The following is a 26348-nucleotide window of genomic DNA, read 5'->3' as shown; positions in this document are numbered from 1 at the left end:
ATGTCAACCACCACGAAACACGCAGTACTGAATACATTCTTCCGCAATGTGATGGCGTCTGGATGGGTCTCAGACCGTAAATCTAAACAAATCCGCATAAGTTCAGGAAGAAGAAGAAGAAGAAGGCATCTCTGAAAACTGTAAAATATTACATTGGGACGTGTAGCTAGCATTATTATTATTATTATTATTATTATTATTATTATTATTATTATTATTATTATTATTATTATTATTATTGTACCGCGAGGTACACACCAACGCCGCGCCTTAAAATTCAGCGCCTAAATGAACTCCTCTATTGGTAAAACAGTGAAACTGAAACTACACTAACTTGGAACTTTAATCAGAAGATGTCACCACTAAAATATTGAGTAATTTTGTTATTGTGCAGTTTCCTAACCTGAGTGAATTTCTACTTGTTTTGTTTGACATTCATCAAGAAGTTTGGTCATTTTTCCACAGAGGACACCACTAAAAACTATGATCATGCACCCTGGTGCGAGGTGTAAGAAGTTATAATTTAAAGAAGTTTTGTATGTCTAGGTTTTTGTAACTGAATGATGTTCATTTATTTTTGGGTTGGCAATATTTCCTTTTTCTTTCCGCCAGTTTTTAATCTAGCCAATCCCTGATTTCTGTAATTAATTTTCCACCTATCACAGGCTTCTTGTTCGATTCTGAGTGTTACTTTTGAAATCTACCAATAAAATTGAGAAGGTGTGGCTGGTTTAGTCTTGAATGATCTCGAACCTTCCCTGAGAGTTTATTAACTGCGGCTTTTCACGTTTCTTGGCCAATTGATCGTCGTCTATCTGAGTGGGTGTGTCAAAGCGGGAGGCGGGCGGCCTCTTCAATCGGTCAACAGCACATCTACAAGGTAATGGCCACATAACTTCTTTCTTTCTTGCTACCTCCGCAGTTTAACCCGAGGGAAAGGTCCGACTCTTTTGTTATGTAACAAACGTTTCTAAAATGTAAATCTTCTTCAGCTAATGTAAAAATTTCGTAAAGCTTTGACTTTAAATCGGGGATAGAGTGTGATGTTCCCTCTCCAGCTCCCCATCATCTTGGTTTGAGGTGACTACGTTGTAACGGTTTTTCCTTCCGTAATGTGTTAAAGTTATTTCCATCCGTGACACCTCATGTAGTTTGGGAATAGCCCCTGCTTCATCTGCCGAGAGCCCTATAGGTTTTAATGTTTCATTATCTGGGATTGCAGTGTACGCCTCCACTCAGTTTGTGTTCGGGCCGTTTATATAACCTGTTCTTTTTCGTCAAGGCCCTGTAGGTTGGGTACTAGATACCCCTGTATAATATTATCTTTCAATTTGTAAGTTGTGCCTTGAGGGGCGAGTGATTCTAATTTTCTTATATTGCCTTGAATAGGCTAGAAGATACTGAGAGCCTATTTGCACTTTTTCAAAGTTTTTGTAAGATCAAAAAGTGCCTGTGGAAGGCCAGATATTGTAATTGAGGGAGCATGTGCTCTTCATTCAAGGGGATTTCTGCCCTTAGATAAATGATTCCTTAGTGTGAATTAAAGTTTTGGTAAACTAAATCAGGTATCGCTGACATTGTAAAATAGGGGCTTGAAGCCCAAAATTGTTAATGTTCTGAATCTTGGATTTTTCCCAGTCTTGTTTAATGATTGCTACTTGTACCTGTAATATTGTCATACAAAATTTTTTGAAGTTATGAAGTTCAGTTTAAGATTTTTTTAAATTTTGATATTGTAGTTAGACCCATTCAAGCCCGCGCCTTCTTTCACCTCTTTTTGCTCCACGGGTAACCCCGTAACAATTATTATCATTATCATTACCGGTATTATTATTATTATTATTATTATTATTATTATTATTATTATTATTATTTTTTTTTTTTTTGCTAGGGGCTTTACGTCGCACCGACACAGATAGGTCTTATGGCGACGATGGGATAGGAAAGGCCTAGGAGTTGGAAGGAAGCGGCCGTGGCCTTAATTAAGGTACAGCCCCAGCATTTGCCTGGTGTGAAAATGGGAAACCACGGAAAACCATCTTCAGGGCTGCCGATAGTGGGATTCGAACCTACTATCATCATTATTGTACCTGTTGGTACACCTCTACGCCGTACTTTTGAATTTTCCGCCTTAAAGTACTCCCCTACAGCAGAAACTCGGAACTTTAAAAACTGAATTATCTTAACAGTTTCTCAGAAGATGTCACTGTGTTAATTTCGAACTGCTTTTGTTTACTAATTATCAAGCAGTGTGGACATTCTCTGATAGATGTCTCTACCAAAAACTATGATCATGCACCCTGGTGCGAAGTGATGGAACTTTTCTTGAAGATATTTTATACACATAAGTTTTCCTATAACTACATTTAGTTCTTTCATTTCTGGGTTGGCAATATAAATCTTTTCTTTCCGCCAGTTTTGAAGTTAGCCAATCAATAATTTCTGTCATTAATTTTCAGCCAATTGTGTCTTTCTTCCCCAATTTTTGATGTGTAAATTTTAGTTGCCCAATAAACGCCTGTGGGTGTGTCTTAATTATTCATGAAAGGTCTCGAATCTTCCCCGAGATTCGGCCACTTCAACAACATCTAGCTTAGTGTATGGAAGTATAGCAGGGGGCGGGTAGCGCCTCTTCCTTCGGGCAGCAGCTCTTCAACAAAGGTAATGGCCTTTTAACATCTTTATTTCTTGCTAGCTCAGCAGTTTAGCCCTCGGGAAAGGTCCGAAACCTTTTCAATGTAACCTACCTCTCTAAAAATGTAACTTAGTGCCAGCTTATGTAAAAATTTCTTATTACTTTAACTGTAAATCGGGGATAGAGAGTGCTTTACCCTCTCGAGCTCCCCTTCATTTTGAGTTGAGGTGACTACGTTTTCATAACCGATTTTCTACGCTTGAGAATAGCCCCTGTATCATCGGCCTAGTGCTCCTTAGGTCTTATAAGGTTTCATGTAGGAGTGCAAGCAACGCCTACATTCATCTTGGTATTTTGGGCCATTTAATTAATCTGTTCTTTTCCACTGAGGCCCAGTAGGTTGGGTACGAGATACCCCCGTTTCACTTGATGTAAGCGGTGCCTTGATGGCAATTTGTATAATAGTCTGGTATTGCCTTTAATAGGCTTGAAAAATTGAGAGCGGCTCAGCTCTTTGAAAAGTGCCTCTGGGAGGCATGAGGTTAAAAGTTGGGAGCAAGTGCTCCTTGAATGAAGGGGTTTCCTGCCCTTTGAATAAATGAGTGTACCTTGGTAATGTTGGGCTAGTAGCTCAAGGATTGTGTAACTGAGGCTCGAAGCCAGAACTTTTAATGATCCCCTAAAACTTGTGCTTTCATGCTTTGGTTTATAAACTATACCTTGTACCTGATTTTGGCTTGTTGATTTGTTACTTGTTGAATTTTGAAAGTCTATATGAAAATTGTTAAGTTCTGAAAATATAACCTTTATTGAAATTTTAATTAATCTTTCAGCTTTGTACTTAGACCCATTCCAGTCCGCATCTTCTTTCACCTCTGCCTTCCACGGATAACTCCGTAACAATTATTATTATTATTATTATTATTATTATTGTTATTATTATTATTATTTTTATTATTATTATTATTATTATTATTATTATTATTATTATTATTATTATTATTATTATTATTATTATTATTATTATTATTATTATTATTATTATTATTATTACCTATTTTCTCCGCATTGACTTCTCAGTTCGAAAACTGGCTGGCATGTTCAGCAACGATAATAGACTACTTTCTGCTGGCGTAAGTCATTTAACACATTCATGTTACCTTCCCCGATGTATGATTAAAGACGAAATATTAATATAGGGAAGGAGAAATTAATACAAGGTTTGTAAGAAAGTGAAAGTACTGAACAGATGGCATGATAGAAGTTTCATAATTTTGAGCAGCCATTATAACCTGGTGCAGCCCTTAGATCAGGACCTACCATGTATGAGGAACTGCGTGCTTGTGGGTAGATGATGGTATTGTGTATGTGGTGTGAGTTGCAGTTATTATGAGGACACAACAAACACTCTGTAATCGAGCCAGGGGAATTCACCAATCTCCATTCAAATCCCACGACGATACCTGTAATCGCACCCTGTACCCCGATGGCAAGACGCTGACCAGTCAGTGGAAACCAGAGGAAAGTAAGACAGAGAATTACGACATTGGTGAATCAATACGAATCATAGAAAAATCAATAGTCATACCTAGCAGTAAATCGTTACAAAAACAGGAAAACAATAAAACCTGTCGGTGTGAGGACGAGTGCAAATCAAAAATTGAAGTGATAAAGGTTCCACAATTATACAGAAATCAGGAAGCACAAGAGATAAGGGCACAAGGATTTGTTCAGTGAAAATGGAAAACAATTGACACCACACCGAGGAGCAGTTATTAAGCAGGGATTGTAAATAAAATGAAACAAAGGCAGTCTGGAACAGAATAAACCGAATTTGTAAGGACGAGAGAAACATTAGCAAGCAAATATAAACAACGATGAGTGGAGAGGGTATTCAAGTAATTACTAAGGTGCCAAGATGAATTGAATGTTAATAATTAAACGGATTGGTATACTTATGGAGAATATTCTGACCTTACTAGATGATCCAATCATAGAGAATGAAGTGCTAGTGATAATGGCCAAAGGAAAAAAGGCATAATCAGGCGCCATTAGTGGAATCACAGCTTAACTGCACATTTAACCTCCGGATATAATTCCTCTATAGCATAAATCACATTATTTCACAATCCTATTCCACCCACTGTCATATCGTCAACCCCTTTGCTGACACAGTCAAAGGCTTTCTATGGGTCAATAGCTGTAATGAAAACCAGATTTTCTCTTAAGTACCTGTCATTATTGTTTTAATTACAAATATATTATCAGTAAAATTCAAATATATCGTTGAATATTCGTATAATTGTTGTTCTCAGCATATATATATATATATATATATATATATACTTTGGGTTTCTGGAAGAGTTTTAGCCTTTATCTAGGTCTTAAAATAGGGCAAAGCATTCAGTATGATAACAAATATACAGTTTAAAATTAAAAGTTAGTGATAAAATTACACGTTACAGGCATTAATAACTACCATGAACTGACATGAACTCCACGGAGTACAAAACAAAAATTTATAATCTCGAATTCAGAGACATAATTTGTTTCCTAAGGTCCTCCATAGAGAGCAACTGTATCCACAAAATAAGTTCTTAATCACTGCTTTGTTATTAGTTAACAATAATACTGTTACTGATTCTAAAACTACAAATAAAATATTGTCATACATTTACCCAATTGTTATAGAATTATTAAATAATCAGAATATAATATAAAGAATGTTTACTTGTAGTGTATCTGCAAATGCATTCAATTGCATCAGTACAACGTAAATGCTGTATAGCTCTGTCGGAAGTATGCTGGTATTTACACGTAGTTTGTAGTTACGTTATTTTCACACCAATTCCTCGAATTATCCTTGAAATGATCATATCTATTGAAACTAAGTTTTTCATATTTTCAATTTACTCTACCGTGGAAGTGAAAAGTTCTCAAGCTCGCCGATTTAAATACAGACTTGCTATTCTTAAGAAAAACCGAAGACTCCGGCCGTAAATGCTGCATTTGGAAATCCTTCCATAATTCATGCGACCGTAATATACTCGTAGATCTCATAGGTTTACAGACTATTTGAATCCTTCTTAGTAGTCCAGCTCCATGGCAGGGTCAGGAATTTTACCGTTATTGGTTAATTTTGCTGGCGCGGGGGACTGGGTGTATGTGTCGTCTTCATCATCATTTCATCCCCATCAGGACGCGCAGGTCGCGAACTTGTCCTCGGACACTCCCACCACTTTGAAAGTCACACACCATTTCATTTTTTTTTTCGTAAGTTAAGTATATTTTCCTGATCAGCTTCATAATCTTGCGGCTAGTGTCACAAGTTGTTCCTTGCTTGAGAGGATCTAGGTTTGATTCCTGATTCTGGCACAAACTTTTGGATGTAATCGTGTTACCAGCAATTTCGTGAGGAAGATTAGGGTACTCTCTTATTTACAATGTATAACGGCCATGGTGGTATATTGAAATTAAATGCTGTGTGATGTATTGAACCCTTTAAATCATCTTATTCGGCATGAGTAGATGTTTCGTTGGGATCTGGGTTCTGCCTCGGCGCTGCTCGAATACATACCGTTTTCTCCACTTACCTCGGGATCGCACCCCGTTCGTAGATTCATCTTCTTTGAGGTACGTAAGGGATCCTAATCTAAAGGCTAAACTACTCAAATAATGACAGCCAGGCTGATTTAAAGGATCAAATTCTTAACACCAAAAGAAACAAAATTAAATGAAATTTAAAATAATGAATAACTGGAGTAGGTATTTTAAATATAGTAAGAAACAAAAACTATAAAAATAATATTGAATTTTACTCGAAAATAAGTTACTGCAAAATTAAACTTTAAGTGAACGTAGCAAAGATAAGAATATAAAAATATATGACACATTATATTATTCTGATATTATTTACTGTGCTCATGATCGGCTTAACTTCATACAATACTGTCCATAGTGCAAACCACTTAATTTACTCTTAATTGTTCTTCAAAAATCACTAGATGAATTTAATGTAAACAAATATGATCATGAATCGAAATTAAATCATAGCAACAAACCTGATTTAAATATCCAGTATTGTATTAACGTAATGAAACACACATATCACAGAGATTTTTCTCGTCATTAAAGATTATGTTACTAACACACAATTGTGTCCCTCTGGACATCGTATACTTGACCTTGACATAAACCGGTTCCTTTAACATCTCATGGCTAAACGTCTCCATCGCGGTCGTTGTGACATCTACGTTTACTTTGCCATAAATAAACAACTCTAATTAATAATAAAATGTATCAATACATGTGAAACTTCATACAGAACTTGAGTTCATTCACCTCGTTTAACCATAACATGCTATCGACTGAAAGGACGCTACAGATTTTTAATACAAACACTTCTGAGTAAGATATTTACCCCACACAATATTCATGTCGATTATTCACCGCATTTAAACATATGGAATTTCAATTACTAACACTTAATTCTATCCCAAGCCTACAGTCACAAATAAAATTTACGTCAATTCAGTGACTTCTCGTTGTAATACTGCCGTGACTTTAGAAATGTTATGTTCACTTAACCCGATACTAGCGATTGTCCTATTCCTAATCGAATATTCACCAGGCGAGTTGGCCGTGCGGTTAGTGGTGCGTAGCTGTGCGCTTGCATTCGGGAAATAGTGGGTTCGAACCCCACTGTCTGAATCCCTGAAGGTTTTTTCAGTGGTTTCCCATTTTCAAACCAGGCTAATGCTGGGCCTTAATTAAGGCCACGGCCGCTTCCTTATCACTCTTAGGCCTATCCCATCGTCGCCATAAGACCAATCTGTGTCGGTGCGACGTCAAGTCAATTGTATAATCGAATACTGTAGAGGTAATCAACGCGGGTCAGTTATTTAGAATATTTTATAACGTTGATTCACTACAATGACAAGAAAAAATCACACTCTAACAACGCAATGAACAACACATAAAAAATCACGAATAAAATCCTTAAAAAGGCATGAAAAACTCACTACAGTCTGTAATAAAGGACATATAAAAATACTGTACCACAATATTTACAAATAATGAGTTTCCACATATTTGATTATCACACAATTTATTTCATCTGATGACTCTTTTATTATTATTTGATCTTATTTATCGCGTTGGAACATCATGCAACGAAATTCATTTTCACTGATATGTTTGACCATATACCTCAATGATTATCAGAAATTATTTTCACTGAGACGGCCCATGACCTTGTCTTACCATCATTTATCATGGTCAGTTGAGTTAAATCTATAAAACCGGCTGTTAATTCTTACACACATGAACACATATCTCCCTCTGTTACTGTCATTCTCTGGAGTATAAAAATCTCACATCCAACTAGTAAACTACTTCTTGTATGTTGATTAATAACCAGCTCTCCAGAAGGTTAATAACTCATTATTGAATCAAAACAAGTAACATTGTATCAAAATCTATTTTTGAATTCTTATGTCTGCCCCGTTGATTAAAATTGTGTATCCTTCACTGTCTTATAGTTCCTGCTATCTAAATAAGCGCATTATTATTAATTAGAGCCAAATAAACCACGTTCAATTGTGAATAGGATTTGCACACGTTGTGGCAGTCATCAATATTTATTTATCCAATGGAAGGCATTTAATTCCCGGACATGGGCATTTCCTCTATCATCGTGTCCACATTTTGTCCCATTAAAATTCCACATAACATTTAGAACTGTCGTCTATCTATCTCTTTATTTAACGAAAATAATGCACACAATTTGGAAACTAACACATAAATTCACTCTCTTACACGGGGACATTTCACGTCATAACGATTCCATCATCACGACTCAATTACGTTGGGGACATACGCATTTATCTAATGCACCTCCAAATATACAGATCGTTCATCTTCACATTAACTGTTCTGGCGCACACTGTATGCAAATTCAGCATCATACATCCGTATTTACTTTGGCTCAAGAATATATTCATTGTTTAGCTTTTGATTCCAAACTGACTTTATAATTAACATTGGTGCGCATATCACTTTACCATTATTATGCTCTAAGTAGGCCCTATCTTTAGCTCGGGTACATCATGATTATTACTTTGTTACTATGACATTTATTATTATTATTATTATTATTATTATTATTATTATTATTATTATTATTATTATTATTATTATTATTATTATTATTATTATGTGCGTATGGACCCAGTGGATCACGCAAAGCTCTAACGATTCTGTTTTCTGAGTTGCCAAACAGCTCTCATCCTTTCTCCGTGGATCCTTTTTCATTCTTCTGTCCACTTTGCTCCAGTCTTCTTTTTCACTTCGTTCTCTGGTTGCACTTTCCATCCATTAATTTTTTCCTGTAGAGGTTTCTGTCCACGGTGTCAGTTGAGTCCATATGGGCTTTTTCCAGATCCTTCTTCACTTTCAGTACCCATGGATAATTTTTTAAATGTTCTATGTAGGTGAGAATCTTGTGTGTCAGTCGACTTGCCGGCAGTCTGCGAACGTGCCCATAAAATTTCGGACGTCTTTTGCGGATGTCTGCTGCAATGTTGGAAAGCTCTTCTGTCACTTTGCGTGACCTCAGTCTATATCCATCTTCTGTTTTTCGGGGGCCGAGATTTTTCCTCAGGATTCTTCTTTCTACTTTTAAAATGTTTTCTAGGTCACCTTTCCAATTTAGTGTAAGGGTCTCACTGGCATATAAGACTTCGGGCTTGATTACTGTATTATAGTGTCTGATCTTTGCATGGCGGGACAAGCACTTTTTATTGTATATGTTGTGAACCCTACCGTAGGCTTTCCGAAATTTTTGTAGGCGAATTTTCTGCGCAGCCTTCTCGCCTCCCGTTGGTTCAAGTATTTCTCCCAAGTACTTGAAGTGTGGTACTCGGTTGATTAGCCCATATGTCGTGTTCAAATTTGGATGTCAAGTTTTGAACAGAAGAACTTGGTCTTTTCGAAAAAAATTTGTAGACCAACCTTTCCAGCACATTCACTAAGGGTTTTATTATTATTATTATTATTATTATTATTATTATTATTATTATTATTATTATTATTATTATTATTATTATTATTATTATTATTATTATTATTATTGTACCGGGAGGTACACCTCAACCCCGCACATTTAAAAGAAGCGCTTTAAGATTTAGTCCAGAGCCTTCTCGAACCCTCCCCTCGGGTATATAAGCTGCGAATTTTCCAAGTTACCTTGCCTTATTTATCGTCAGATTTCTGAGTGTGTGTGTGTGTGTGTTAAGACAGGAGGCGAGGTGCCTCATTCATCGGCGGGCAGAACATCAGCACAGGTAATGACCACCAGTTTTATATCTCTGTAGCTATCTCCGCAGACTTACCCGAGGGGAAGATTCTAATTTCTAACTATGTAACCATCCGTTACCTAAGAATGTAAACTACTTCTTCTCGTGTAAAATTTCATAAAGACTTAAACTGTAAATCGGGGATAGAGAGTGCGTTACCCTCTCGAGTTCCCTTTCAATTTATCTTGAGGTGACTATGGTTTTTTAACTGTTTCACTTTCTGTAAAGCATTAACTAACCTTCCTTTCTAGTCACCTCAGTAGTTTGGGACTAGCCTCTGTATCATCGGGCCGCGAGCCCAAGTAGGGTTTTATTCTTGGTTTTCTAGGAGCGCAAGTGTACGCCTCCATACATTTTTAGTTTGGGCCGGTAATGTTAACCTGAGCTTCTTTTTCATGAAGGCCCAGTAGTATGGGTAATAGATACCCCTGTATTAATTAAATTTCAAGTGGTAGCTTGTGCCTAGAGAGGCCAGAGTTTATAAGATTTTCTAAAGTTGCCTTGTGTTGGCTGTAAGAAACTGGGAGCAAGTCTCCTTTGTTGAATTCGGAGAGCATGTAAACTGTTTTCTGATTTTAGTGTACCGAGCTCGATAGCTGAAGTCGCTTAAGTGTGGCCAGTATCCAGTAATCGGGAGATAGTGGGCTCGAGCCCCACTGTCGGGAGTCCTGAAGATGGTTTTCCGTGGTTTCCCATTTTCACACCGGGCAAATGCCGGGGCTGTACCTTAATTAAGGCCACGGCCGCTTCCTTCCAATTCCTAGGCCTTTTCTATCCCATCGTCGCCGTAAGACCTATCTGTCTCGGTGCAACGTAAAACAAATAGCAAAAAAAAGTGTATTATTGAGTAGTGCTTTTGGAAGGCCGTAAATTGTATCGGTTGGAGCAATGTGCTCTGGAATGTTGTGTCTAAGTAAACGCTACTTTGGCGACGTTTTAAACTTGTAAATTTGGGGCTTGAAGCCCAAAACTGCTCAATTCCCTATTCTGGGGTTTTTGTATTCTGGTATCAAAATTGTCATTGTACCCGATCCATTCGTTTCTCTTCACTAAGTGAAGAATGTTATTAATTTTCATTTTTTTTGAAGTTTGAAACTTAAGAGAGTACAGGCTAGACTCTTCCATTTTTTACAATAGGGTGAGGGACCTATTGTCTCTAATGTTAAATGATGATCATGCTAAGGAGGCTAGCAATTTGGTTGAACATCAGTCAGACATGTCCAATAGAGTTAGTCACTTGTTCTTTGGGGCGGCTACTTGCAAAACCGACCAAGTCCCTTTGATAAACTTGTCTACGGAGGAATATCCTAGCAAATCTGCTGAAAGTAGGAAATCTGTTGCTACTCAACAAGTATCTGCCCCATTGGAAACTGAGTCCGGTCATCCTCGACAAACTCCATTTTTCTTTTTGAATAATGCGGTGTTTGAAAGTTCTCAACCTCCTACGCCGTCACCGATTATGTCACCAGGTTCGAGTAGATTGCCTCATCCATTGGCTATGTTGCTTAAGGGAATTTCAGAATTTTCTGGAAACTCAACTAATGAAGTTCTTAGTATAATTTCAAGACCATGCGTTAGTGTTTTCCCTTTCTCATTCCCAAATACTTCAAATTATGTATCCTTATTCTGTAGGCGTCCTATCGGACAAAATGGTCAAAGCCATAGCTCTATTGAAGACTTCCACGCCAACCTACTGGCGAAATTTATTCCGGCCAGAGCAATGCCATTCTTAATACAAAAGTTCTACTTTAGAGTACAGCGGTTGGAAGAAAATATTGCAGACTTTATCGAAGATATTAAATTTTACACCAGGGTGTTCGCTCTTCATTTCTCTGAAGACCAAATAGTGCAAACAATTGTTGAAGGCTTCTCTCCGCCCTATAGGTCTTATTTATGTTTTGCATCACGACCTCAAACTTTCTCAGAATTAGAGGCTATGGCTGTGTCAGCCGAAGGAGTACGGTACGCCGACACCTTACGTGTTGCTAAGGAGCCCCCTCCGTCTTCTAACACTTCTCGGCCTCCACCTCGCCGAACTTTCACCACCCGCAAATGTTATGCTTGTGGTTCAACTGAACATCTTAGCAATAAATGCCCATTGATAAAATCAAGTGGGACTGAGAACGGAGCAGGCTCATCTCAAGGTTGCTTTAAATGTGGCTCTTTTATCCATCTCACCAAGAATTGCACAAATATCAATAGCAAACCCTCCTGCTCAACTTCTGTTGCTACCTCCGCTAACCCTCATAATAGGAAATTACTATTGTCATCGGCTGAGTCAGCATGTTCACCTTCCCGAGGCTCAGCCCATGTTAAACCCAGTAAAGGTTCTGTTAAGGGTGAAGTTTTTTCTAATTTATCGTTTGAAGGCCTTAGAGAATGTCTTAGGATCGCTGAAGTGACCCCTGCATTCGTGCCATTTCTGAAAATTGAAGTAAACAATGAACCCGTCACTGCTCTATTAGATTCAAGGTGTGTGAGTTCAATTATTTCGGAAGAATGGTATTATAAATTAAAACTGCTTGTAAGTTTCCGGACTATAGTCCCCCTTCTGTTAAATGTGTTTCGGCTAACTCCTCCCCATTCAATATTTTAGGTTTCATTTGAGCTGAAGTTCGTGTCTCAAAATTTACCTGGAAAGTGAAGTTGCTTATCGCTAAACAATTGTCTTGCCCTGTAATACTGGGAGGCGATTTCATGTCTTCTACTGGTATTGTGCTCAACAATTAGAGCAAGTCGTGCACCTTCAAATTTGCTAGTAATTGTAACATTCTCCTGTTAAAATGTAACTCTGTGTCTTGTTCATTGGTTTCGCCTTCCCAGGGTGAAATGTTGTTAGATCTTTAGACATCTACTTGAGGAGCATGCTGAAAGTATTCGAAAGTTGTGTCAGTCCTTTCCTGATATATTTTCGGATACTCTTGGCGTTACTGACCTTATCGAATATAAGATCGAGTTAACAGATTCTCAGTTAGGTTTCCGCCTGATAGACTGTTCCCTCCTAAAATGAAGACTCTTAAGGAAATCATCGATCAGATGTTAAAGGATGGTATAATTCGACCTTCTAAGTCGGTGTATTCATCGCCAAATTTTTTTGTGCCGAAACCTCAAGGTGGCTTCAAGCTTGTGTTTGATTACAGGGATTCAAAACCGTAAGGTGGTGTTACAATCGGTACCCCTTTCTGATCTTCACTCTTGTTTCTCATGGTTTCGAAAAGCCAAGTTCTTTATCATCCTTGATCTTAATCAGGCATACAACCAGATACCTCTAGCAGAGGAATCGAAACATCTAACGGAATTCGCCACGGATTGGAACCTGTATGAGTACAACCGCGTGCCTTTCGGGCTCCCCACGGAGGTAGCTGTTCTTACTATATAGCTAGATAGTGTCCGCTCGGACATCAAATTTGAATATCTGTATCACTACCTCGATGATGTCATTGTGTTTTCTGAGACCTTCGAAAAACACCTAGATCATCTAAAGGAAGTACTCAATCGCCTTCGTAAGGCCGGGTTGACTGTGAAATTATCTAAGGTAGCTTTTGCTGAACCTTCCATGTCGTTCTTAGGGCATATTGTGTGGTTTCCATTGATCATTCCTGAACGCAGGCTAACCGTGATTTCAAACCTTCTAAGGACATCAAAAGCATTGCCAGGTTTATAGGCGTGGTGAATTTCTTCAGGAAATATATTCCTACTTCGCTAACAGAGTGGCGTCCCTGAAATTATTGCTGAGGAAAGGCGTCGAATTTGAATGGGGGCCGTCTCAGCAAGCAGCTTTTGAAGATCTGAAATTAGCTCTTTGTAACGCCCCTGTATTAGCCATGCCAGATTTCTCTAAGAAATTCGTTGTTCAAACAGACGCCTCGTCATCGGCTCTTGCCGCTGTCTTTCTTCAGGAAACGGAACTCGGAAGGCGAACCATCACCTGTACTTCTAGGACCTTATCGGCTCAAGAATCCAAATATTCAGTCTATGAAGATGAGGGTTTGGCAGTTTTGTTTGCGCTAGAGAATTTCCGCCTTTATTTGGAAAAATGTCAAATTTGACTTAGAAATGAATAACCAAGCTTTGAGTTCGGTGTTAGCTAGGCCTCGTCGTACCGGAGGTATCGCCCGTTGGGCCATCAGGATTTCAGCTTTCCAGTTTGATCGCGATGCATAAGCGATTCATAGTTTGTGTTTCAATGGTTGCCAATACGAATCTAGAAGATACCGAGGTCTACCGATTCAGCACTAGTGAGCTCAGGTATCAAGAAGAGTTTAGCATAATATACAGACCACCCCGCAGAACCGCTAAGCCGGCGAAAAAGGCACGGCTTTTTTGTATAGCAATAAACCGATCCGCACCTGCTTGCCAGACACACGAGGAGTTAGCGTGAGGAACGCTTACTCGGGAAAGGCAAAGAGAGAGAAAGGCGATTGTGCGAGCAAGATGCAGATTCCCGTTACCGAAAGAGTGGACTGTTCCAAAATGGGCCATGTCAGCCTATGATGACATTTCTATTGTCAACTGTTCGATGACATAGGCTGAGGTTAATCAGTGTATTTCACACTACAGGCGAAAGTTAGTCATAACTCCCAATTCTCGGGAGTTCAGTGCAATAATGTAAATTTCTACATTACTCAGAAAGATTAATACTAACATGAATTAATTAATTTTAACGAGTGCGTCGTTATGATACATTGGGGTCGAGATTACGACCTGATGTTTTGTAGGGAATTTAACTGAGTGTGCATCCGCGAAACCATACAATACGATCCACCCACTTCAATATTCGGATGGTTGCTACGTTCGGATGTGGAAGAACTGTGAATTGTGGTAGTAACACAACTATTTAGAATCCGGGATAGGCGAGAATGGGACTCATCGAACTTAGGATTTACTACAAAAGACTCTGTCAAGCCCCGCCTACCTCGTGGAGAAAATAATCCAGGCCATCCTTTAAAATCGTAGGGAAGCCACCCACAGTGAGCCGTCTTCAGAGTGTCCTCGTTATACACTCGTAGTCATACACTCGTCGTTATCCAGTCGCGCGCACAACTACACAGTCCTGCAGTCTTGAGAACTTCACGCGCCGGTCAGTATGCGGTCAGGTGGTAATGAACCTCAGTGAGTATCTCAGTCAATTTTTAAACTGTTGTTTCTTTTCTCTAGGGTGCATGTTAAAGGGACAATTTAATTATGTGGAGTATAATGAGGAATCGTTTTATACGTAATTAACTCTCGGGAATATAGTAGAAGACTCAGATGAATACTTGAATTAGTGAATGGGTATAGCAGGAAGTGAATCCCATTAGTATCTGTTGTAACAAATATTAAGTGGGCGAGCCTTTAAAGGCAGGTCGTCTAGTGAACAGTAGAGAACCCGTCACAGCAGGGGGTTTTAACACGGTGACCTACTGCCCAAGAGCCGATAACAATTCGCTATAGACAGGCCAAGTAGCCAACAGATCACAAAACGAGAGCCACGAGAAATTTCTTTTATGCTGAGCCACATTTGGATCAGACGAGCGCCGTCTAGGAATACTTAGTGATAAGTGAGTGTGTTTTATCGGTGCATAATTGTTATATATACTTGTGTAGTTGTGTGTGTGTACCTGAAACAAGATGGTGCACCTAAAAGGATGTATCTTGTGGACCATTATGAATTCCGCCACTTGTAATATGGATTAAAGTCCATAATTCGTGAACGTCCATGGTGAGACTGGAAGCCCGTTGACGGTGATTACATATTTAAGAATGTTGTTTTGCTTTCCTTTTGTTAATTTCTAGGAGATACCCTGGACGAGCAGTCCTCCTGTAATAATAATCATCATGCCCCTTTTTGAGAGAAGAGACAAGATACATAAAATCATAAGATTTCACGTTTATTTGATAATTCCTTATATTTTCCGCAAGTCCTAGATGAGAAATGAGATGGATTGATATCAGTTATGAGTAATAGTAAATTGCACGAAGTTCTGTATTACCATATTTATGGTTAGTTGTGTTTTCACCGGGCGAGTTGGCTTTGCGGTTAGGGTCACGCTGCTGTGAGCTTGCATCCGGGAGATAGTGTGTTCGAACTCCACTGTCGGCAGCCCTGTAGATTGTTTTCCTTGGTTTCCCATTTTCACACCACGCAAATGCTGGGGCTGTACCTTCATTAAGGCAACGGCCCCTTCCTTCCAATTCCTGGGCCTTTCCCGTCCCATCGTCGCCATAATGCCTACCTGTGTGTGCGACGTAAAGTAATTACAATTATTAAAAAGGGATGTATTTTCTTTTTGAATAATAATAATAATAATTAAAAAATACTAATAATTGTTCCGGGGTATTTGTGGAACGCAGAGAGGTGAAAGAAAGTGTAGGCTTGAATGGGTCTAACCACGATATCAAAAATTAATTTAAAACTTTAAATAAAGTTTAAATTTCTTTTCAGATCTCAAACTTAACAACTTACTTCACTTAGTGTAGAGAAGCCAATGGATCAGGTGCGATGACAATTTTGATACCAGAATAAAAAAACAGAATAGGGAATTGAACAGTTTTGGGCTTCAAGCCCCAAATTTACAAGTATGAAACGTCGCCAAAGTAGCGTTTAATTAGACACAACATTCCAGAGCACATTGCTCCAACCGATACAATTTACGGCCTTCCAAAGGCTCCACTCAATATTACACTAAAATCAGAAAACAGTTTACAAGCTCTCCGAATTTAACAAAGGAGACTGGCTCCTAATTTCTTACAGCCTGCACAAGGCAACTTTACAAAATCTCATAAACTCTGGCCTTTCTAGGCACAACCTACCACTTGAAATTTAGTTAATACAGGGGTATCTAGTACCCATACTACTGGGCCTTCGTGATAAAGAAGAACAGGTTAACATTACCGGCCCAAACTCAAAATGTATGGAGGCGTATACTTGCGTTCCTAGAAAACCAAGAATAAAACACTACTTGGGCTCGCGGCCCGATGATACAGAGGCTAATACCAAGCTACTGAGGTGACTAGAAAGGAAGGTTAATTAATGCTTTACAGAAAGAGAAACAGTTAAAAAGGTAACTTGGAAAAATCGCAGCTTATATACCCGAGGGGAGGATTCGAGAAGGCTCTGAACTAAATCCGGACACACCCTTTCATTTTATTGGGTAAACCAAAATCCTACAGTAAGCCTGTAATTGGCTGAAAAATAATTAGAGTTGATTTGTGATTGGCCAGACTTAAAATCTGGCGGGAAGGGAAGCAAGTGTTTCAAACCTTGAAGTACCAAAATAAATGAAAGTCAATTTAGTTGCGAAAACCTATGAACACAAAAATTCTTCAAATCATTAATTATACCACCTTGCACCAGAGTCCATGACCTCAGTTTTTATAGATATATCTTTGACAAAAAGTTCAAACTTCTTGATGTACACCAAAACGAAACAAATAAATCCAGTCAGTTTAGGAAACTGTAGAATAAAACATTACTCAGTTATTCAGTAGTGACACCTTCTGATTGATGTATGAACTTTGTGCATTAGCGATTTCAAGTGTTGTTCGATAAATAGTGTTTCTTAAAGCGCTTCTTTTAAATGTGCGGGCTTGAGGTGTACTTCCCGGTACAGTCCTCACAGCCCCCCACCCCCAAGGTCCTTCCCTGGATGTGACACAGTAGAACTTTGAGAAAGAAGACATTGTTGGAATTTTACGCATCAGAGATTTTTTGCTGAAGGTCGATTTTTATAAAATAATTTGGAAAACTCGTTTTGAAGTCTTCTTGCCATCGTAGAAATTTTTGATATGCCCTTTTAATTTTGACGTCACGACCGGCCGCCGCTGCCGATACCTGGGCGAGGTCCCCCGGACCCCCCAATTACCCTCAGATACACGTCTCCCGCTACTATAGGAGGGGTAGTCGTGGTGATATTCGCGCAGATCAGATGTAGAAGTAGAGTCCCCAGATGGGTTGGCGGTAGAGTTACCGCACCTCATCCCTTGCCGGAAAGATGGAGCTCCGGCACGCCGCTCTGAAGGAGACATAACTAGAGTGGAGTGGGCCCATTCCTCACTCCGGTACCGCTCGCCAGACGTTGAGATGCGGCCGCCTACGGCTGAGAGGGTACTGAGACAATAATCATCTTGGCGACAGAGATTGCTGTGATGGAGCTTGAGAGTACAATATTTATTTTTGCAGGTGGTAGGAAGGCGGACGGCTTTGACGGTGAGTGTGTGTCAGCAGTACATGGATTTAGGGAGACGGGGCTAGGTAATGGTCACCAGATAATGGACGACGGGAGTTTTTGTCAGAGGAGAAGGTTGTACAACATTAATTACAATACATAACTTATTATAATAGGGGAAGAAGGCCTCCATATTACCATCTAATTAACTCTAAAATCTACTATCCCTCTTAAGTGAAAGATAACCTTCAACTCATGTCAAGATTTAGTGGCTAATGAAATACACCAATGAATTTAAACTGGTTTCACCTGAGACATGTGAACCCTAAATATCCTCTCTGTGGCTGGGCTACTGACCAATAAGGTGACAGGTGTTAAGAAGTCTAAAATTATGCATGGCCCATGAAATCTGGGAGCAAACAACAAAATTTTTAACCATGACCTTATCTCCGACTTTCACATTGGTGGGCCTCCGTCCACTATCATATATTTCTCTAACCTTTTCGTGGGAGGCTTTAAGATTGCTTTTAGCCTTCTTCCATAGATCGTTAAGATTATCGGGATCTATTGTCTATGGTAATATGTCATTAAGTGACCAAATATTAGAGAGCGGCGTCTTCGGACTAAACCTAAACATGAGAGATGCAGGAGTGAACTTATGGCACTTAAGAACAGCCGAATTTTGAGCAAAAGCTAACGAATGCGGGGAAGTATCCCACCTGGAATAATCTTCATGATGAAATGCAATTAGGGCAGATCTGAGATTACGATTGACCCGCTCAGCCAGAGACGGTTGAGGGTTATAAGCAGAAGTGGTTACGTGTGAGATAGACAGGTCAAAACAGAATTTGCGGAATAAGTTAGATGTGAATGCCTTAGCGTTATCAGAACCTATGTATTGACAAGGACCAGAAGAAGCAAATATATTATTCGAACAAGAAATGGAAGACTGAGCGGTAGACAGCTTAGTCTGAAATAACCAAGAAAATACCGTGAAACCGTCTACACACAACAGAATAAATTTATTTCCGTTCCCCTTGGATTGTGAGAAAGGTCCGACGTAGTCTATATATAGGCATTCAATGGGGCGAGACACTTGATGCGATGACAAAAGCCCTATCTTAGTGGAGGACAAGGTGGGCTTACTAAGTAAGCAAGATTTACAAGAGTTCACCACTTCCCTAATTTCATCGTCCATACCTTTTCAAATGAACATCTCTCGGATCTTTTCTTTTTTGCAAGTTGCTTTACGTCGCACCGACACAGATAGGTCTTACGGCGACAATGGGACAGGAAGGGGCTAGGAGAGGGAAGGAAGCGGCCGTGGCCTTATTTAAGGTACAGCCCCAGCATTTGCCTGGTGTGAAAATGGGAAAACATCTTCAGGGCCGCCAACAGTGCGGTTCGAACCCACTATCTCCCGAATACTGGATACTGGCCGCACTTAAGCGACTGCAGCTATCGAGCTCGGTCTCGGATCATTTTCCGAGCTATGAAGCTGCATAAATGCCCCCCTAATGGGGTCTCATGGTAGTATTTGAAGATCATAGGCACCAGCACACCTAAAACCACTACTTTCATATTTTGATCGTGCCTCGAAGGGCAACACAAAACCCCGTTCCTCAATACATAAGGGACGACATGTTCGCAGAAGAAAGGGTTTCCATTATAGGAGACAGCACTGGACCTTCACGTTGATATTTCCCAATATCCCTAAATAACATAGGGGTATCAGTCAGGATAGCATTAATACCCGAAGATATGGGCGTGGAAAGAGCAGAACTATCTTCCTGTTCATTGGTCTCTACTTCATGTGAAAACATGCGACTTAATCCATCCGCAAATACAGCCTATCAGGACGTTTCGATTGTCAACTGTTCGATACCACAAGCCGAGGTTAATCAGTGTATTTCTCACTACAGGCTAAAGTATGTAACATAATTTTTTTTAGTCTGTCAAACACACAACAATTTTAATATAAATTATAACACTATAAACATACCAGTAGAAAAAAGTACACACTATTACACAAATTATGTTTGAATGAATTGTAAATAATGTCCGACTCGTTGGATGAATGGTCAGCGTACTAGCCTTCGGTTAAGAGTGTCCCGGGTTCGATTCCCGCCCGGTTCGGGGATTTTAACCTTCATTGGTTAATTCCAATGGCCTGGGGGCTGGGTGTTTATGCTGTGCGGAACATCCTCGCAAATTACACACCACACATAACACTATCATCCACCCCAGTAACATGCAGTTACCTACAGATGTTAGATGGCGCCCACCCTTATCGGAGGGTCTGCCTTGCAAGGGCTGCATTCGGCTAGAAATAGCCATGCGAAATTTATTTATTTATTGTAAATAATCCTTCTTTTGCCTTAATAGTAAAGGGTAACCAATTTAAATCATCAATATTAATTTCTGATTATTCATATCTTATCTCAAGCACTAAGAGTAGCTGTCAATGATGAAATATACTTCAAGTACCACCCGCTGGAAAACAGTGTAAATGTCCGCTCCTGCGAACAGTGTTTTAAATATAGGCTTTAGGAACATTTGCTGTCTAAGCAATTTCTTCTGCAGGGTTCTAAAAATAACGGAAGGTATTTATTTAAGATCAAAAACAGCCTTGGATACCCTATTTCAAATTCACTCCTAGGGCGACGACCTGTGATCACTCATACTTTATAACAACTGAGGGAACGTTAAATAATAATAATAATAATAATAATAATAATAATAATAATAATAATAATAATAATAATAATAATAATAATAATAATAATAATAATAATAATAATAGGAATTTTGTTCCACAGGAGTTCCTAAGCTTACTGGAATTCAACGACACGGAATTGTCGAAGTACTTCCAGATGCTGCTAACCTCAGCCAGGATTGAACCCAGTATGTTAGAAGTTGTACGGCTGCCTAGTCGATGTGGAAACAGCTTGCTTGGTTAACCCGGAAGGACGTGAGTTCGATTAAAGCTATTATTAATATTATTAATTATTTATGTTTGTATTTATTTATTTAGCTAATCCAGTACTTTCTGGAATCAATGGAGGCACCCAAGTTTATTTTGATTTTTGTCGTTGATTTAATAGGGCATGCCCTTTCGTAACGCCAAGTGATTCTTTATATGTAAAACTGCACCCGAGATCGATTGGGATTCAAAACGCAGCCTTCTGGGAGGGAAAGTAGCAGCAAAACTACTGACGCAGTCACGCCCATCATTATTATTATTATTATTATTATTATTATTATTATTATTATTATTATTATTATTATTATTATTATTATTATTATTATTATTATTATTGAAATGGTCACTCAGAAATTCTCAGCACTTTTCCACCCTGATCATCGTGTTTTTCTTATTCATTGAATTTCGATTGAAAAGTCCAGCAGGTGACAGTGTCCATGCCGTGGAGTGCCAGAGAAAGTGGTGGGGAAGTTGGGAGGCTCGGTGACTGAGTTACGTCCATGACCTCGCTCGTACTCGGACTACACTTGGAGGTATATAAACCGAAGTGGTTGTTCGGTAAGGCACACTCGATCCGCTCCGCAGACCGACACAACAACAACAACAACAACAACATGTACAAGCTGGTGAGTATCCGCCGTAGTCTTGTTTGTCCTGCCAACCACTACGATAAGGGAAAGAACTGCGTGTTTCTAGTTTACATAGGATCATAAGCAATGAGGTGTGAAATGTGGAGCTTGCTTATTAGGTGCAGTAAATAGCGGAAGGCTTCATATATAGTTACACAGAAATGTTAACTCCATAAATGTTTAGGAAATATAAAATTGGTTTGGGCAGGACTCGCACCAGACATTGTACACACAACTAGACCGGTCGGTTCTGGCCCAACTTTATTGGAAGTCACAGATATTGGGAGGTAAGTTAGACTGAGGCAACGGGCAAGACAATTGTTAACGCATTGAGCTGTTATGCGCTGCATTCTGGCTAGGGAATCTCTGAACTCTCTCAGATCACCGTTGCATCCTCCTTTGCTTCAGCAGACACTAACTCAGTTTCACCAATTTTCTAACGGCGCAGCGGTTCGGACAACAGTGCCTCATAATTTTTGAAAGAAAATTTCGTATCCTTTAATTGATTTCCTTATTTGATAAACTTGGAACTTTAGAATTGAAATTCCACTAACTGCAGGAGAAGATGTTTCAATGCGGCATCCCCTTGTCAGTGGCCAGATAAAAAAATTCCTGCGCGGCTAAACAATGTTGCAATGGTATCTCCCAACCCTCAACCGGTGTCATATATATTTGTAACGTAATTGGCATCACAGTGTAGGTAAAACTCCAGATATCACCTAACAAATTAAAGAATGTTTTCTTATTTTTATTGATCGTAATTCCTTTAAAATGTGCTTTCAAATCACGTTACAGAAAAACATAAAAATAATAACAAACTCGGAAAAAATATAGAAACTCAAAATTGAAGACCCGAAACATGCACCTTCCAATTATTCTTAAACGATTAGAAAAAATATTTGTGGTTATTTCCCTGCTATGCCTAAAAAAACTAGAATCCGTATCAAAATTGCAGGAAAACAAAACGGGAGGGACTCCGAAGAGATAATATTACTTTTAGAAATTAAAAAAAATTATAATTCGAATTTAATCGGGAAAATCATTCACTGTTTTTGATAAAACACATTATTCATTCCTCAGTCACATAAATGCTAATGGCATGTGAGTGTAACTCCAAAATTAGGGCTGAGTAGCTCAGATGGTAGAAAGGATGGACTGAGATCAAGTTGACTGGTTCAAACCCGGCTCAGTCCTGTGGTATCTTAAAACGCCAGCCTCGTGTCGATATATTTACTGGCAACTTATGGAACTCTTATGGGACAAAATTCCAGCACCCTGGCGTTGCTAAACCCGTAAAAGAACCAAGTGGCACTTAGAAAAGCAATACTATTACTATTTCGGCGTATTTTAAATAGTACTTCAAGTTTCCTCCAAAACTAACTCACCTTCAAGGGCAGGTATCGTCACTGATTTCTCTCACAGGCAACGGCAGATCAAATAGCGACTCGTACATGAAGTACTTTTGAAGTTAAGAGTCGCCCACTATACATAAACACATCAACGTGGAAAGCTCTGGAAGTTCACAATATATGCTCCACTTCTCTTCCCAGAGATACCTCACCTAACAGATAATATGTTTCATTTCTTACCGTATATTTTTTAAGTGTCAGGAGTATCCGAGGATATGTTCAGCTCACCAGTTTAGTGGCTGTGTTCCTGGTACATCCCATGGGTGTCAGCTGTGTGAAGGGTATAGGTGTGGCCGTGGCCTAGAGAAATGAACTATCCCGGCAATTGCCTGGAATCTAAATGTGAAACCACGGAAAAATCCGTTTCGGGGATGGTCGACGAGTGGTTAGAACCCATGTCTCTCTCTAATACAGAGCTAGAAACCTTAATTGGCAGTGTCGCTAACCTGTCCGTTAGGAGATAAGTAATGCTAAGTGAACTCATGGCCTCGTATTCCTCGAGAAATCGCAGCTTTTTTCAGGTGAACTACACGAAACTTTTCTTTTTTTCTTTCTCTTTTTTTTTGCTAGTAGCTTTACATCGCACCGACACAGATAGGTCTTATGTCGACGATGGGACAGGAAATGGCTAGGAGTGGGAAGGAAGCGGCCGTGGCCTTAATTAAGGTGTGCCTGGTGTGAAAATGGGAAACTACGGAAAACTATTTTCAGGGCTGCCGATAGTCGGGTTCGAACCTACTATTTTCCGAATACTGGGTACTGGCCGCATTTAAGCGACTGCAGCTATCGAGCTCGGTAAACTTTTCTTTAACATCAAACCAGCCCTCCTGCCAATCTTAAATTTCTTCCAGTACCGGTAATCGTATCCCAGCCTCCGAGGATAACTGCCTATAACCTACGGAGATTGACAGTACACAGGTGCCAGTGAATGAGAGATGACGAACATTTAGTGCCAATGTGGCACAGTAACGTGCTGGTAAGGAGTGGCAGGATGCTGTAATAACCCGGCTAGCAGTGCGTGTGAGAGGACAGTACCGTATTTCGCGCCGGACAGCACTTTCACTTTCTGCAAGAGATCAAGGCTGCCTCCACAATAGAGTCTTGGCCTTCAGAGAACAAGATACCCGCCAGTGTGCAATTAGCGACGGTGCTTTGTTGATCAACGATCTCCCATGACCTGTGTTAATATCGTATCTATACTATTAGTTGGATCTTAAGGTAAATAGGACACTGTAATGTAATGTGTTTGGAAAAGAGCAGCATTCGAGATGGCACAGGAAGTAGCTTCCGAACTTAACTAGACATTTGTACAACGGAGAAAAGTACATCTATTTTGAAAATGCGATGGCAGTATTGACATACAATTAATAATACAGATTCATGTAATGTATACAGGTAGTGGGTGTTGTATATACTTATAGCAGTCAGCACAAGGAACAAGATATACTTCTTAACAAAGAGTACTCAGTCATTAGGACTGGGAATCCGGAGTAACAGTGGCTGTTCATGTTATGCTCCCTCTACAGGAGTAGTACCTTGTATAAAATATAAGAATGGTCCTCCCAAACTTGTGCCCAATAATAAGAATACACAGTCCGCTCCAGACACCACAATACCACTGGGTGCTACATTGAATGTTTGTTATTCAGTTAACTATAATTTGCCATGTCTTCTCCCAGGTGATCCTGCCCCTCTTCTTCGCCGCCGTATCCGCTGGATACCTCGGTGGAGCTGCCATCGGCTATGCTGCTGCCCCCGCTGCTGTGGCTTACGCCGCCCCCGCCGTCCACGCTGCTCCCGTGGCTTATGCCGCCCCTGTAGTGAAGGCTGCTGTCCCTGTCGCCACCTCCTACGCTAACACCTACAAGGTCTCTGTCAGCGCTCCCGTCGCCTACGCCGCTCCCGCCGTCGTCAAGACCGCAGTAGCCGCCCCTGTCGCCTACGCCGCTCCGGTCGCTTACGCCGCCCCCGCTGTCCACGCCGCTCCTCTGGCTTACGCCGCTGCTGCCCCCGCTGTGCTCAAGGCTCCCCTGGGCTACGGTGGCTACCTGCACTAAGGACCCGCCTTATTTATTAAGTCTGTGTACATAAATCATTAATTTTTGACCTCATCTGCCATGAAATTTAAAAAATAAACACATCAGTGAACATCAAGTTATGTCTCTTGTTCTGGACCCTGTACGTTCCTTTTACCTGTCGTGGAGTTCTTGGAGCACACAATGGCCAATAATACGTTACGAAGCCCAGTGCTGGAGCCAAATGACTGCCTGCCTTGACGTATGACTGTGCCATTAATTTCCAAATCAGATTGTCGTCATGAAGCTGGGAAACTCCTCACCAAAATCTCAGACAATAATAGAATCTAGGGTCATGTAGACAGAACCAGACTTAGTTAATGGACCAGAGTGTTGAACCGATAACTCTCCGGCTCCTCTGCTGAATGTTCAGCATCATAGCCTTCGTTTAAGACTGTCTGTGTTCCATTCCTGGCCGGGTTGATGTTTTTAGCCGTGTGTGGTTAATTTATCGTGCTCGGGGATTGGGTATTTCTGTTGGTCCCAATACACATCTTATCATATTGACACAAAACACCGCATTATCAAGTAAGAAAAGCCTTTCTTAAGAAATGAAATTTGCTCTACTTCGAACATTGACATAGGACTTTGAAAGACGTTCTTGAGGACTTTAATCTGGAATGTGGCGTCGAATGGAAGTGAAGCATGGGCCATAAGGAGCTAAGAAGAAAAGGGAAGGGAAGATTTTTGAAATGTGGTGTCACAGAAGAATGCTGAGGCTGAGATGATGGATCGAATCACAAATAAGAGGTACTGAATGGAATAGCTCAAAGGAGAACGATATGGCGAAATTTGACCAGAAGAAGAGACAGATTTATAGGGCACATGTTAAGACACCCAGATCTTGTTCAGTCAGTTTTTGAAGGAAGTGTTGGTGGTAAAAAAAAGCAGGGGTTGACCAAGGTATGAATATGACAAGCAGATTGGTGCATATGTAGGATGCAGTAGTTACGTAGAAATGAACAATTCAGCAGAGTATAGTGTGGCATGGAGTGCTGCATCAAACCAGTATATGGGCTGATGACCTAAACAACAACATGGACATTATTATTATTATTATTATTATTATTATTATTATTATTATTATTATTATTATTATTATTATTATTATTATT

At 39.8% G+C, this 26348-nt stretch overlaps 1 protein-coding gene across 3 annotated transcripts in view; it reads left to right on the top strand.

Annotated features, from left to right (window-relative positions):
* LOC136863026 (cuticle protein 70, isoforms A and B-like) overlaps positions 1-25269 on the top strand; it is a 44626-nt gene extending 19357 nt beyond the window's left edge. For 2 of the 3 annotated variants that reach the window (XM_068225842.1, XM_068225841.1), the window contains exon 4: positions 24939-25269. In XM_068225842.1, the coding sequence (XP_068081943.1) occupies positions 24939-25215 (277 nt within the window). In that variant the 3' untranslated portion in view covers positions 25216-25269. Of the gene's footprint in view, positions 1-21702; positions 21747-24837 lie in introns of those variants that run through there. The other variant, XM_067139339.2, reaches the window with a different exon arrangement.
* Positions 25270-26348: the final 1079 nt, after the last annotated feature.

The sequence above is a fragment of the Anabrus simplex genome, chromosome 2 (genome assembly GCF_040414725.1).
Source record: "Anabrus simplex isolate iqAnaSimp1 chromosome 2, ASM4041472v1, whole genome shotgun sequence".
NCBI classification, from domain to species: Eukaryota; Metazoa; Arthropoda; class Insecta; order Orthoptera; family Tettigoniidae; genus Anabrus; species Anabrus simplex.
Note: the sequence above shows the minus strand (reverse complement) of the source record. Positions and strands in the feature narration are given on the sequence as shown.